Source organism: Brienomyrus brachyistius, chromosome 4, assembly GCF_023856365.1.
Source record: "Brienomyrus brachyistius isolate T26 chromosome 4, BBRACH_0.4, whole genome shotgun sequence".
NCBI classification, from domain to species: Eukaryota; Metazoa; Chordata; class Actinopteri; order Osteoglossiformes; family Mormyridae; genus Brienomyrus; species Brienomyrus brachyistius.
In genome coordinates, this window is record NC_064536.1 from 19,470,226 (window position 1) to 19,483,770 (window position 13,545).

At 41.4% G+C, this 13,545-nt stretch overlaps 2 protein-coding genes across 2 annotated transcripts in view; one reads left to right on the forward strand and one right to left on the reverse strand.

Annotated features, from left to right (window-relative positions):
- LOC125739602 (NACHT, LRR and PYD domains-containing protein 12-like) overlaps positions 1 to 13,545 on the forward strand; it is a 926,911-nt gene that overhangs the window by 504,389 nt on the left and 408,977 nt on the right. The window contains exons 24-25 of the mRNA XM_049009876.1: positions 12,679 to 12,795; positions 12,935 to 12,991. Coding sequence (XP_048865833.1) covers positions 12,679 to 12,795; positions 12,935 to 12,991 — 174 coding nt within the window. The remainder of the gene's footprint in view (positions 1 to 12,678; positions 12,796 to 12,934; positions 12,992 to 13,545) is intronic.
- LOC125739613 (tripartite motif-containing protein 16-like) overlaps positions 1 to 13,545 on the reverse strand; it is a 100,307-nt gene that overhangs the window by 57,474 nt on the left and 29,288 nt on the right. The gene's annotated exons all lie outside the window — the stretch shown is intronic.

Genomic DNA, 13,545 nt, shown 5'->3' on the forward strand with positions numbered 1-13,545 from the left:
CTCTTCCTTTGTTCCCTCGGATATGACAAGATGTCCATAGGATGACCCTGTTACTAAGAAAAACAAAGGAATCCTTCAAAAACAATTTATTATGATAACTTGCAGGAATAGCTTTTAAATATGTATAATTTTATCTGAAATATTTCATTGTCCAGAGGACATCCATGGGAAATTTGTCATGTCTTAAAGCACCAAGATGCACAAGAACCCCCAAAGGCAGCTTTGGAGATGGTCAAACCTCAAGGGTCTGCTAACTGTAGGTAAATGTGCCTTGTAATCTAATTTAAAGTACTGAAATGTACTTTGAGGAAGATCCCCAAGGTATAGACAACATTAATGTTCTCCCAATGGTTCCTCATAGTCCATTTTTGTATCTTCAAAAGTACAATTACCTGCAGCTATAGGGTACAACTAGCAGACCCAGCCTCATTGACAAGCTAAGGTACAAATTAGTACTCTTTTTTCTGACGGTGTACACGGTATTCTCCACCTGTACTGTACCTCTCCTCCCTAAAAAGCCAAGATACTTTACAAAAGAGAGAATACACCAAATATTTATAAAATTACAAAATAGTTAATCAATGCACAAAATAGATGTTTACTATCACTATGAATTATTATTGGTATTATAAATTAGATAATCAGGCGCAGCGGTTAGCGCTTCTGCTTATCCTAGGTACTCGTGGTGCATTAGAGGTATTACAAGTTAGCAGTGTTGGGAGTAACAATGAAGTGATGGGTTTTTTTCTTCATACAAATTCGCCAAAATCACCGCGAGATCAGCAGAGGAGAAATGTCCGCGCAAAATGGTTCACTTCTTGTAGTCAGACAGAACAGAGAGATGAGTGAACCTGCAACTCATCTAATGTCGGATAGTACATTCTCCAGATGATCATACGCCCATTACTTTAAGGTTGTGCAAAATAAGGATATGAGGAACATCGTAATCAAATGCACTTTGTGTGCTAAACCTAAAGTACTGTCCACTTCCCGAAATAGCACCAGTAATTTAACTAAACATTTACAGAGGTGCCATAGTAACATGAAGTTAGCAAAAAGGAAGCAAGCGGAGGATGACAGTGGCGATAAAACCACAAAGCAGCCAAAATTAACGTTCTCCCACTCTGAGATGCTACTTCAGCCTCAAGAGGTTAGGAGACTTGTAGCGAAGTATGTTGTTGAAGATATGCTGCCGCTTTCAACAGTGGAATCGCCAGCTTTTCGAAAACTTGTCAGCAAGATCCCTGTCGCGACTAGCAGCAATGATGACAAGGTAAGCAAGGCTACCGTTGTCTCAACCGGTCAATTTTTACTGGGCTTCTGCTATTATTACTAGTTTACATAGTTCTAGCCATCAGAACAGATACATAACGTCATTGTGAATCACGTCAATATGTATTAAGATGAAACGTAGTCTACCAAAAACTTTTGTTAAACACAATAAATAAACAATAAAAAAATTGGTTTTGATGTTTTCTAGTGTTTTAGTTCTTTATCCTGTTTCTATCTGGTTTTATTCTGTTCTGCTTTTGTTGTGGTCCTTGTCTCTCCCACTGTTCACCCTCAGTTGTTTATTAGTATTCATAGTGTTTACTTCCTGGTATGTAGTTAATGTTTCCTAGTATTTGGTAGCAAGTTCCATAGTTTGTCCTTAATTGATGGTTAAGTTTCTCCACCTGCCGCCTGTTTCCCTGCACTGTGCTCATTGGTTAATTGTCTTGATGAGTCACACCTGCCTTTTGTTAGTCCTCATGCTTCGTGTATCTAAATGGCTGCCTTTGTCCTGCCCCTCAGTCTGTCATTATGAATGTTACTGTGTGTTCGGTCCTCTGGTTTACTGCTGAGTTCCTTAGCTGTGATTTATTTAATGCTTTTGGTTAATTCAGTAATTTTCCTTTTTTTCTGACCCCTTGTGGTGCTTCTGTTTTGTAGTTTTGTCTTGTAGCCGCTAGTGGATCGTCACCCTTTTCCCCGCCTGTGTCATGCCGCACTGTAACACCCCTAGTGTGGATGTGTGTCAGTGCGTGTATGTCTGTGTGTCAGTGCGTGTATGTCTGTGTGTGTGACTGCAATTGTGTGGTTGGTATTCCAGATATTTTTACCGTGAATTTTAATTCACATCTGAATGTTCACATGCACACTTCCTATTCACTCACAGTCACTGGTGCCCTGAGTTAACATTTATAGTACAAAGGGTAGGAAATGTCATACTTACTCTGATGCTAAACACAACAAACATGTTCTGCAAAGTGGACTTTGAACAGTGGACTCTGGGGGCCAATTCACACCCCTTGCATTTTTAGGTTACTTATGTACATATTTATTAATTATTATACCGTATCCATAATTTGCAATACATGCATGGGTTAGTAACTGTAAGACAAAATAAGACGGATCTAGTAAAGTGCTTAGAGCAGGGGACCGTCTATGACATTGCACACATTTCAGGTCTGCTACTCCTATGAATCTATATATTGTACATTAAGCACAGTCCACTGTTCAAAGTTCGCTTGGAAGGACATGTCTGTCTCGAAAGAGAGAGAGATCTGTCTAAAGCAGCCGTAGGGCGGCGACAAATGTGAAAAGTAAACCGTGAGTAAGATTGTGTTATTATGATTTATGTGTGTTGATTTAAGAGTCACTGCAGAACCGCGTTTTATATGTACAAGTACAACGCGAAATGTGCGTCATCACAGAATTAGGTGGCGGCGGGCGCTTGTCCCTAATTCTTATTGTTACTTTTATTAAGTGACATGGATAATATCCCCAAAAATCCTACGCCGTGTCACTGAGTCCGTGTCCATTTCTTCTTAGACCGCTTCCGCGTTTGATACGCAGCATTCACTGTTTGTAAATGAACGTGAAAGTATTTTAATGCTGGACTCTCTCTCTATTTTATCAAGAAACGCCGATAAGATTCTGTATTGCAAGATAAGATTGTATTAAACAGATACAACTTAAAATAAAATAAGCTATATTTTAGAGTATATATAGCAAATCTTATATTATATAAAAACACGCCTATATATAGCGGCCGCACTCGTTGCATGAAGTAGCCACTAGATATTATGCATGTATGTTACTATTTACGCTTCGTGTTCATAGAGGCCCCAGCGTTAGTCATCTGGTCTAGATCGGCACAAAAATGGGGGGAGCTGCTTCTGAAATGACCCCCCCTGCGGAGTGTAAAACAAAGAGAACTGACAGGTAAGACAGAACCTGTGTGTTTGTACTGCTTTACACACGGTCATAAAAAATAAACGTTCCAGCTTTCTCGAAAGAGAGAGTAATCTATCTTAATTCATTTCCTCGAGACTTAACTGATTCTGGTCCGTGGGGTAGATGATTTATGTTTATCATTTATTCAATTTAATTTCCTTCAAGAATTTACATTTAATTGTATTCCCTGGACGCCGTCCTCGGCTGCCACCCAGCGCTGATTCTTCAGCTCTTCACGTCTTTATGGCGCGAGGTGATGTTCTGAATATGCGCTAAAATAAAGTTTATATTTTCGGTCTCCGCACCCCCATTCAGAATATGTTTATTGGCCAATTCAGTCCAGTAGCCAGTCGGCAATTTTTTTTATTGGTAACTTGGAGATATTCTTTGTGGGGATCCCGTTTAAGGCTAAATTTATGTCAAGCATGAACAGGCAAGTCTAGTAATGGAGGCTGTAACAATGATACTAAACCTTTCATATTGGGATCTTCATTTTAGGTGAGACTTTATTTCGCATTAAAGCTAAATGTAAACAAGCAGCTTCACAGCATAACAAAGTACATGAATACAGAGCAGAAGGTTAAACAGCTGAAGGTTTAATGTGTCCCTGTCCACATATGGATTATATTTATATAATGAGGATCTTTCCTCTCACTGTCCACAGTGTCCTGATGGAGAGAGCAGGCTCACCTGTACCCAGCTGTGTTTCCATGAAGAGTGACTGGTCAATGGACACACCAATCACCTTCAGAGAGGGACCTTTTCCTACAGATCAAAGGTAAATATACATTTAACATTGTTTAAAATACTCAGACTCTCAGTCAAATGACATACAGGCAAAAAAGCTACAAGAAAAAAAACTTCTTTTTTTTTTTACTTTTTACGGAGCCCGGGAGGGACATGGGAGGAAAAAAAGATAAAGATTTACCAGATCTCACAAAACATTAATAACTTTGCTGTGTCTGTTTGAAATACAAGAGATGGAATTTTGGCCTATTTATCGACTAATAAGTATAAACGTAAATGATACAGACATGTCCAGTTAAGTGTATTTGTGAGCACACAAACACTGAAACATATACATATTTTTACATATACACATTGAAAGATATTACAGATGGAAAACTGCATATAAAGCTAACTTTACCGCGGTGCTGAAATTCCATTTCCATACATGTATACATCATCAACCGAGAATATCAGGCAGACAAACATGAAAGTGGGTTCGGGTTTAAACCTTAACTCTGGCACCGTGGTAAAATTAACTGTATTCAGTTTTCCGGCTGCTAGATCTTTCAACAAAGTGAACAACACCCATTCTTCAGGTTTATGTACGGTCAAATTTTTTATGAATATTTAAATGGTGTTGTGTAGACTTTATGGTCAATATAGTCCAGCTGTCTTTCTTACAGTGACTGGCAGTAAATGGACATAGTGCAGTTATTAATAAATGAATGTGTATAAGGGGCGGGATGGTGGTGCAGTGGTTAGCACTGTTGCCTCACACCTCTGGGACCCGGGTTCGAGTCTCCGCCTGGGTCACATGTGTGTGGAGTTTGCATGTTCTCCCCATGTCGTCGTGGGGTTTCCTCTGGGTACTCCGGTTTCCCCCCACAGTCCAAAAACATGTTGAGGCTAATTGGAGTTGCTAAATTGCCCGTAGGTGTGCATGTGTGAGTGAATGGTGTGTGAGTGTGCCCTGCGATGGGCTGGCCCCCCATCCTGGGTTGTTCCCTGCCTTGTGCCCATTGCTTCCGGGATAGGCTCCGGACCCCCCGCGATCCAGTAGGATAAGCGGTTTGGAAGATGGATGGATGGATGAATGTGTATAAGAGCACATGTATGAAAGTTATATGGTATGCATTGTCCCCCAAACTTTAATGCTTAAATATACTTAACTGGACATGTCTGCATCGTTCGTTTTGTATTTCAAACAGACAGAATACAGTTATTAATGTGATGCGAGATCTTGCAAATGTTTATCTTTTTTTAGTCTCGTGTCCCTCCCAGGCTCCGTACCTTTTGCAAATCCCATTGTCTTTCAAAATTTAAACAGCAGTTTTGTCTGTCTTCTGTATAAATCACGTCTGAGGTTAAAGTCTGAGGATCATTGTAAAGACTGACTTCTTGTGAGCTGGAATTAGGTGATAGATTGAAAAGTGCATTTTAAATGTCAGTCCTCAGCATGCAGCTGGAAAAGAGCTACTGCTCTATATTGATTAAGCATGACTGGACAATAGATTGTCTTCTTCTGTGACGGATGTTTCTGCTTTGATAATAAATAGATTCTCATGGGCTCTTTAGCTCTGATCAGACTGAGGCTTCAGTTTGAACATGTTTAATGGAACAGAGCCTGTTACTAATTAGCTAGTTATCATGGGATCGGGGGATGGTGCAGGTGAGGAAAGGATGACGATCCACAGTGCGGCTCCAACATGACAGGGGTTTATAACAACACAGACCAGAAAATAAGGGAACCATGAGGGGTCAAAAGGCCGTAACAACAAAACACAGGGGAACACTAGTAAAGAGCAGGGGGGTGTTTTCTGTACATGCATTACTCGTTTAGCCGGGTGTAATTGTTGAAGTTTTGGTATGATCCTGGAACTGTTGGTTTTTTGAAACCCTTGCTGGATGTGTTGTCATAGCAGCACATCCAAATCCTCAAACCTGCTCGGAGCAGTGGCCTGTACTACGAAGCAGGGTTACTGACTTGTTGGATTTAACGTACCACCGTTTAAATGGACTTCATATTCGTTCATTTACATTTTGCCCAGACTACCTTAAATCTGACAAGTTACCCTGATAAGCCAGTAACCCCGCTTCGGAGTACAGGCCCCAGGTTTGTTCTACGTAAACAAGGATTAGCTCACACACTTAATCAGTGCCCGTGCATTGAAATCCGTTCAGTCATGGCCTCGCCATTCATGGATGAAACACCAATTGCAGCCGGTGCACAAATAATAAGAAGGGAATTTCAAATTCAGAGGGTTTTGCACGATCGGCAAGATACTTTGTTGTTGCCGGATGATATTCTTTTCGAAAGATACCGCTTCAGCCGAGATGGAATATTATATCTTACAGATTTATTAGCTCCATATAGTAGAAGTCCAACTAGGTGAAGTCGGGCTCTCACAGCCACACAGACAGTGTGCATTGCCTTGAGATATTTTTTGTACACTGTAGGCGATGTGTAAAATATCAAAGAGTACAGTTTTCCAGGCAATTCGCAGAGTCTGTTTGGGCCTGAAATATTTCCTTCGGGTTTACATTGTTTTTCCCGGAGACCTGCGAGTCCAGGCAGTTAAAGAGGCGTTTTATGCCGTTACAGGTGATGTATACACAGTAAAATTACAGTTCTCTAAAGAATTTAAAAATAACACTAATATTCTCATTACCCAGAATTTCCAAAGGTTTTATCTGCCTTCTTAGCTTCAAGAGGAATGTTTTTTAAATTTAAAGATTTCCTACGTTTCATATACATAAAATTCACACACACACTTTATATTATATATCTCAGTCACGTCACGTATGTGATGAACGTCACATGTAAGGGAAAGGGGCTAAACACACACACACACACACACACACTTTAACCCCCCCCCCCCAAAGGAGGACATTTTACCCCAATAATCCTAATCTGCCTCGACTCTGCCACCTGATGTAAAAATAGGTCACCAGGACCCCCCCCCCCCAAATTCGGTTCCAACTAGTTGTGCTGGTATGATACAGTCCACACACTCCAAACACCTGAAGGCTTGTATTTTTCAGTTTATTATACAAATAAAAAACATACACATTCACTGCCAGCTAGCAGATGGCAAAGAGTGTAACTATCCCAATAAAAGAATCCCTTCACAGTCTACTATTGGGTCGGAGCCACCAGGCCATGTCCATGAGGCAGTTGTTCCCCCAATCGCCCCAGGCCTATGATGGCGACACAAGAACAAGGCAGGCAGGCGGGGACTCTGCTAACAGCACAACAGATAGAGCATAAAAAGCAGGTTTTAGAAACACAATACTCACCTACCCCTTTAAAACCACCTTATAGAGATACCCAGGTTTATCACGGCAAAAACCACACTTCACACCTCAGCACTGCAATATTATTATTACACACACACAATTAATTTTATTATTATTATTATTAATAACAATACGGAAACTGAAACCACCCACGCACAGTCACTACATCAACAAGCACGGTACCAAGGTATCTACTAAAGGGAGAATTAATATACTAATCGCTGCCACCCTTAACTGAGTGACCCCAAAACGAAGCCCAAATTGGGCACCAACTCAACGTAAAGATCTGCTAAAGATAAAGGGCTTCCATTTAGCTCAACACTTAGCCCAGGACTCCCCCCAGCGTCAAGCCGTCTCCCCCTCCAGTAAGGCATCTCTCAGCTTCGTCTCGCTTCCTCTCCTGACTCCGCCCTCCTGCACCGCTCTCCTCTCGCCGCTCTCCAGGATCGAGCATGTCCACTCTTCTTTGTCGCACCCCCCGTTACTTCTCCTCCCTTGGCCCTGGTCTTCCTGCAAACTCCTGTCTCCTGTGTTCCCCATGTGTCAGTCCTCTCTGTCTTCCGGTTGCTTCATGCCCTCCATAACCAAGAGGGTCTAGCTGCAGATGCCTGTAGAGTGGAGCTCCAGCGGAAAAACGTCACCTCCACAGGAAAGACGTGATCTTTAAGGACGTAAAGTGGAGCTCCGGTTAGGGTTTATTCACTGTATCACAGAGTTGAGATCACGTATTTCCGGTGGAGCTCCACTCTACAGGCGTCTGCAGCTGGACCCTTCTCTCCATATCACCAACTGTTCTGCCTTTTCTCCCCCAAGTGCCTCCTCCGTTCGCCATCCAATCACATGGTTTGAAATACCTGGTTCCGTTGCTGCCGTTTCCAGGGCAATAAATCAATCCAGGCTCCTGCAACAAAGTCACAAGGCTACAAACGAAAAAGTAAACATTCACCCCACAATACTCAAACTCCTCCTGATCCCCATATATATATCCCCTACGGAGCTGCCAGAGGTCACACCAGTGCCTGGGCCTGCTGGAGGCTGAGGTGCAGCCCAGCAAGAGACAGGAAGCCCCTGAGTATTACAGGCAGTCTAGTGTTAACCCTGGAAACAAGGGACAGAATAAATCCCTTTGGAGTTAAGCGAGCTGCTTTGGGAGCCAAAAGGGGAACAGGAATGCTGTTGGGGGGGGGGGGGGGGTATCATGCAAAATTTGTATATTGTTATATTGTTATACATTTTATTGTAATCAAAATTATTATATAAATGGTTTGGTGTGAACATTTGATCTATGTATTTTTTTTTGCAAAAAAAGATCAGCTGGGGGGCCCTAAATTGGAGAAGCCAAGTTTGTCCCCCCAAAAAAAAATTCCACTCCCGGATAGTTATGGTAATTAAGTTGAAATCTGTCTGAAATCATATTAAACAGTTTACAAGAAGTAACCAGTGAATGTCATTGAGTGACTGGGAGCTACATGCCAAACCATCTCTCATGGCTGCTACCTGCTGTCTCTCTCTGCTGCCACTAGGTGTCACTGCTTCTATTATACTGTCATAAGCAAGCTGATGTCAGGAAGCCGCCCTAACGAAATAAGCTGAAAATGTTGATGGCAGTTACATCTGTTTAAATAACAATATAATAATTGGATATTTGTGTTGTATTCAAAGGGACGGAGTGAATAGAGTGAATAAAGGAGACTTATCATCCATCTTCAAGGTGTGCATTTATTACTGAAGTATATTTTCTTATATTTTATCTAAATTGACATATATCTTCTACAGATGTACAATTGGTAGTTCATCCTGTCAACGAGAAGATATTTACAACTAATGCTGCATTCCATTTAACTCGGAAATCTGAAGTCTGAACTAGGAATGACGTCACACCCAGGTTAACCTAAAGTTATTTTATTGTTCTTTATTAGTTATTCAGCTAAGCAAGAAATCCCGCTTTCTGAAACGGGCTCCTGTTCAAACCAGGTTAATTCTTAGCCATTGTTAGCAGTACCAGCTGATAACACGTTACGTGATATTTTACACATAAAAACACCATAGCAACACGTCCACAGAAAATGGTGTGTACATCCAATTTAATGAGCAACAAATATTACATAACTGCTAAAAAATACTGCAAAACTACAGCTTTAACTTCAGTTGATGTAAAGTAGCCATTTCGAATTCTGCAGTCGAAGTTGTGTAGGTTTCCCCAACTTCACGAGCTGGAATTCTGACTTCAGGGTTCCAGTTGAAATTTCACACTAGGAGCTCCGAATTGGAATTGGGTTGAAATGGAATGCAGCATAATTCACAAATGAAAAGATATGGTGCCTGGAGTGACGATAATTAAACTGTAACTGTTCATTTTAGTTACTGGAGAAAAAAGCTCAAATGTTTCTGAAGGATGAGCTGATGAAATTCAAAAGGTACCTGGATCAGAATGACCCAGAATGCTCTGAGCCTCAGCTGGAGGAGGAAAATGACCTGGACAGTGATGGTCAGATGCAGAAGACCTGTGGTAGAGACGGAGCTCTGAAGATCACACTGTACATCCTGAGGACCATGGAGCAAAATGATCTCGCTGACAAACTGGAGAAGCGTAAGAGCTGTACCTCATTCAGTGTGTGTTTGATTTACTGCAGAAAAAGAGTTTATAAAAAATGTGTTTACATTTCAGTTCATTTATTTAATTTGATTTAATTTGGCTTAACTGAGTAAAAAATGTTTTTTGAAAAGCTCTCATTTCATTTCAGGGCATCTTCTGTCGCAGTATCAGCGCACAATCAAATGTAATCTGAAGAAGAAATTTGAGTGTGTTTTTGAAGGGAAAGCTAAGGAAGGACAGCCAACACTTCTCAAAGAGATTTACACAGAACTCTACATAACTGAAGGGGGAGCTGGAGGAGTCAGTGATGAACATGAAGTGAGACAGATTGAAACAGCAGCCAAGAAAAGGGTAACAGAAGATGCTACAGTCAAGTGCAATGATATATTTAAACCCTTACATGGACGTGCGACACCTATCAGAACTGTACTCACAAAAGGGGTCGCAGGTATCGGGAAAACAGTCTCTGTGCAGAAAGTTATTCTTGACTGGGTAGAAGGAAAAGCAAACCAGGACATTCACTTCATTTTTGCTCTTCCTTTCCGGGACCTGAACTTGATTAAGGATGAATACAGTCTGATTGACCTGCTTCACCACTTTGTCCCAGAATTGAAATCGCTTGAATCCACTGAGCTGTGTAGGTACAAAGTTTTGTTGATCTTTGATGGTCTGGATGAATGTCGCCTTCCTCTAGATTTTCAGAAGAATGAGAGCTGCTTTGATGTAACAAAGAAAACATCACTGGATGTGCTGTTGACTAACCTCATTAAGGGGAATCTGCTTCCATCCGCTGTCCTCTGGATAAGCTCCCGGCCAGCAGCAACCAATCAGATACCTCCTGAGTGTGTCCACCAGGTGACAGAGATACGAGGGTTCAGTGATGCCCAGAAGGAGGAGTATTTCAGCAAGAGATTTAGTGATCAGAGCCTGGCTAGCAGGATTATCACACATGTGAAATCATCAAGGAGCCTCTTCATCATGTGCCACATACCTGTGTTCTGCTGGATTTCAGCCACTGTCCTTGAAAGGCTTTTTAGTGAGACTGAGAAGGGAGAAATTCCAAGGACTTTGACTGAAATGTACACACACTTCCTGATCTTTCAGATGAGTTTAAAACATGACAAGTATATGAAAAACTATGAAACCAAGCTTAAGGAATACAGCAAGGAATTCCTTTTGAAACTCGGTAAACTGGCTTTTGACAACCTTGAGAAAGGCAATCTCATATTTTATAAGCAAGATCTGACAGAGAATGGTGTTGACGTCACAGAAGCTTCAGTTTACTCTGGAGTGTGTACAGAAGTCTTTAAAGAGGAGTATGGGTTGTACCAGGAGAAGGTGTACTGCTTTGTGCATCTGAGCATCCAGGAGTATCTCGCTGCTTTATATGTGTTTCTGTCAAACTCATCAGCTGACCTGCTGAAGACTGCAGTAGATCAGGCATTAAAGAGCAAGAATGGACACTTGGACCTCTACCTCCGCTTCCTCCTTGGCCTCTCAACAGATTCCAGTAAACTTCTGTTACAAAAACTACTGGGAGAGACAAGACCCAACTCACATAACATTAAGGAAACAGCCCAGTACATCAAGGAGAAAATTCGGGAGAATTTATCTGCAGAAAGGACCATCAACCTATTCCACTGTCTGAATGAACTGGGTGACAATTCTCTAATAGAGGAGGTACAAAGATACCTGAGTTCAGGAAGCCTTTCAGCAGCAGACCTCTCACCTGCACAGTGGTCAGCTCTGGCCTTTGTGTTACTAATGTCAGATAAGGAGCTGGAAGTGTTTGATCTGAAGAAATACATCAGATCAGATGAAGGTCTTCAGAGGCTGCTGCCTGTGATCAAGAAATCTAGGACAGCTCTGTAAGTGATCTTACGTCCGTCTGTTGCTAAAGAAGTACAGATGTTATTCATGATACTGCTTTTATATCTCATCAGAACAATTAGAGTGTATTTATATAGACACCCAGAAATTCTTTTTAATTCTGGATACTACAGGATATGTATATTTTTTAACATTCTTGGTGTGGTGTGTGGTTCAATGGGTTTGGACTCTGTGTCTGTGGTCAGAAGGTCACCGGTTTAAATACCTGGCCGGCAGAGTGATGCTGGTTTTGGGCCCTTGAGCAAGGCCCTTACCCCCCAGCTTCAGGGGGCTGGAATGCTGGCCAACCCTGCACTCTGACCTGTATGTGTGTGTCAGAGAGAGCAAGATCAGAGAGGCGACAGCACTATTTTAATAGGGGGATGAATAAAGCATCACTATTTCATCCCTGTCTGACTGGATTGATAATTGTCTGATTTGTGTTTTGGAAATTTAACAGGTTCTCAGGTACAGCAACGCAGAAAATAAGGATTTCAGTCATGGTGTCAGCAATTCAAAAGTCATAGAAAAATATAATCAAAATAACTTAAGCTCTTCTTGATATTCAATCCCACAGAAACATATACACTTACACGTATCATCGGCATAACTGAACCCAAAACCCTAGAATCCCTGGGTTGGCTGTAGTGCTGATCACTGAGCCCCAGCGCTGCTCAGAGCTTTATAAAAATACTTATGCATATATTACAGAGTCTCAGGGTAACTCACCCTGTAAGGTCTCAAGTAAAAACTATTTGCATTTCTGACTAGGACAAGGAAACAACAAAATAACTGATATTTCAGCTATATGCTACATGTCTAATTGTACTAAAAATGTTTATTTTGATATTTTATTTGATATACCTGTGTGTGATGTATGTATTTATATCTTAACACGTTTCCTTTTCCAGGCTGGACAGCTGTAGACTCACAGAGACATGCTGTGAAGTGTTGGCTTCAGCTCTCAGGTCAAACTCCTCTCAGCTGAGAGAGCTGGACCTGAGTGACAATGACCTGCAGGATTCAGGGGTGAAGCTGCTCTCTGCTGGACTGGTGGATTCACACTGTAAACTGGAGATACTGAGGTCAATATCACTGCATATTCCACACTGTAATGTGTAATTGCTGAAAGCTTTATTGAAGTCATCACATTTAATTAAAAGTAATACTCATAGTGGTGAGGTGTTTTTATTTATTGGAGAGATATTGTCTGTCTCTCTGCAGGCTGTCAGGCTGTAGAATCACAGGAGAAGGCTGTTCTTCCCTGGCTTCAGCTCTGAGGTCAAACCCCTCACACCTGAGAGAGCTGGACCTGAGCTACAATCACCCAGGAGACTCAGGAGTGAAGCTGCTCTCTGCTCTACTGGAGGATCCCAGCTGTAAACTGGAGAAACTGAAGTGAGTACAGAATGTGTGTCTGTCCTGCTATAGACTCCTGTTTGTGGAGAAAATGCAACAATTAAATAAATGGATACAGCAGCACTATGTCATTTTGCTTCTGCTATAGTGTGGACCACAGTGGAGAGTGCAGGACCAGACCAGGGATCCAGAAATGTAAGTTTGTTTGCATGTTTTTATTCTTAACACTGTCAGTCCTACTTTATGAAAACATTCACACAATTATTGTGATGTTTGTCTGCTTTTTTTCTTTTTCATTTTTTGGGTTTAAAGATGACGACTTTCTTAAATAACAATGGGAGTCTGGGAACTTCTGTAGTAGTACTGTTTTGAGATTTGTTAATATTGTCCTAAGACAGCACCCGTAATCTCCCCAAACTGGCTGTGACACCGAACGTCTCCTCAGTCTGCACTAGTGATGGGAATTTCGGCTTTTT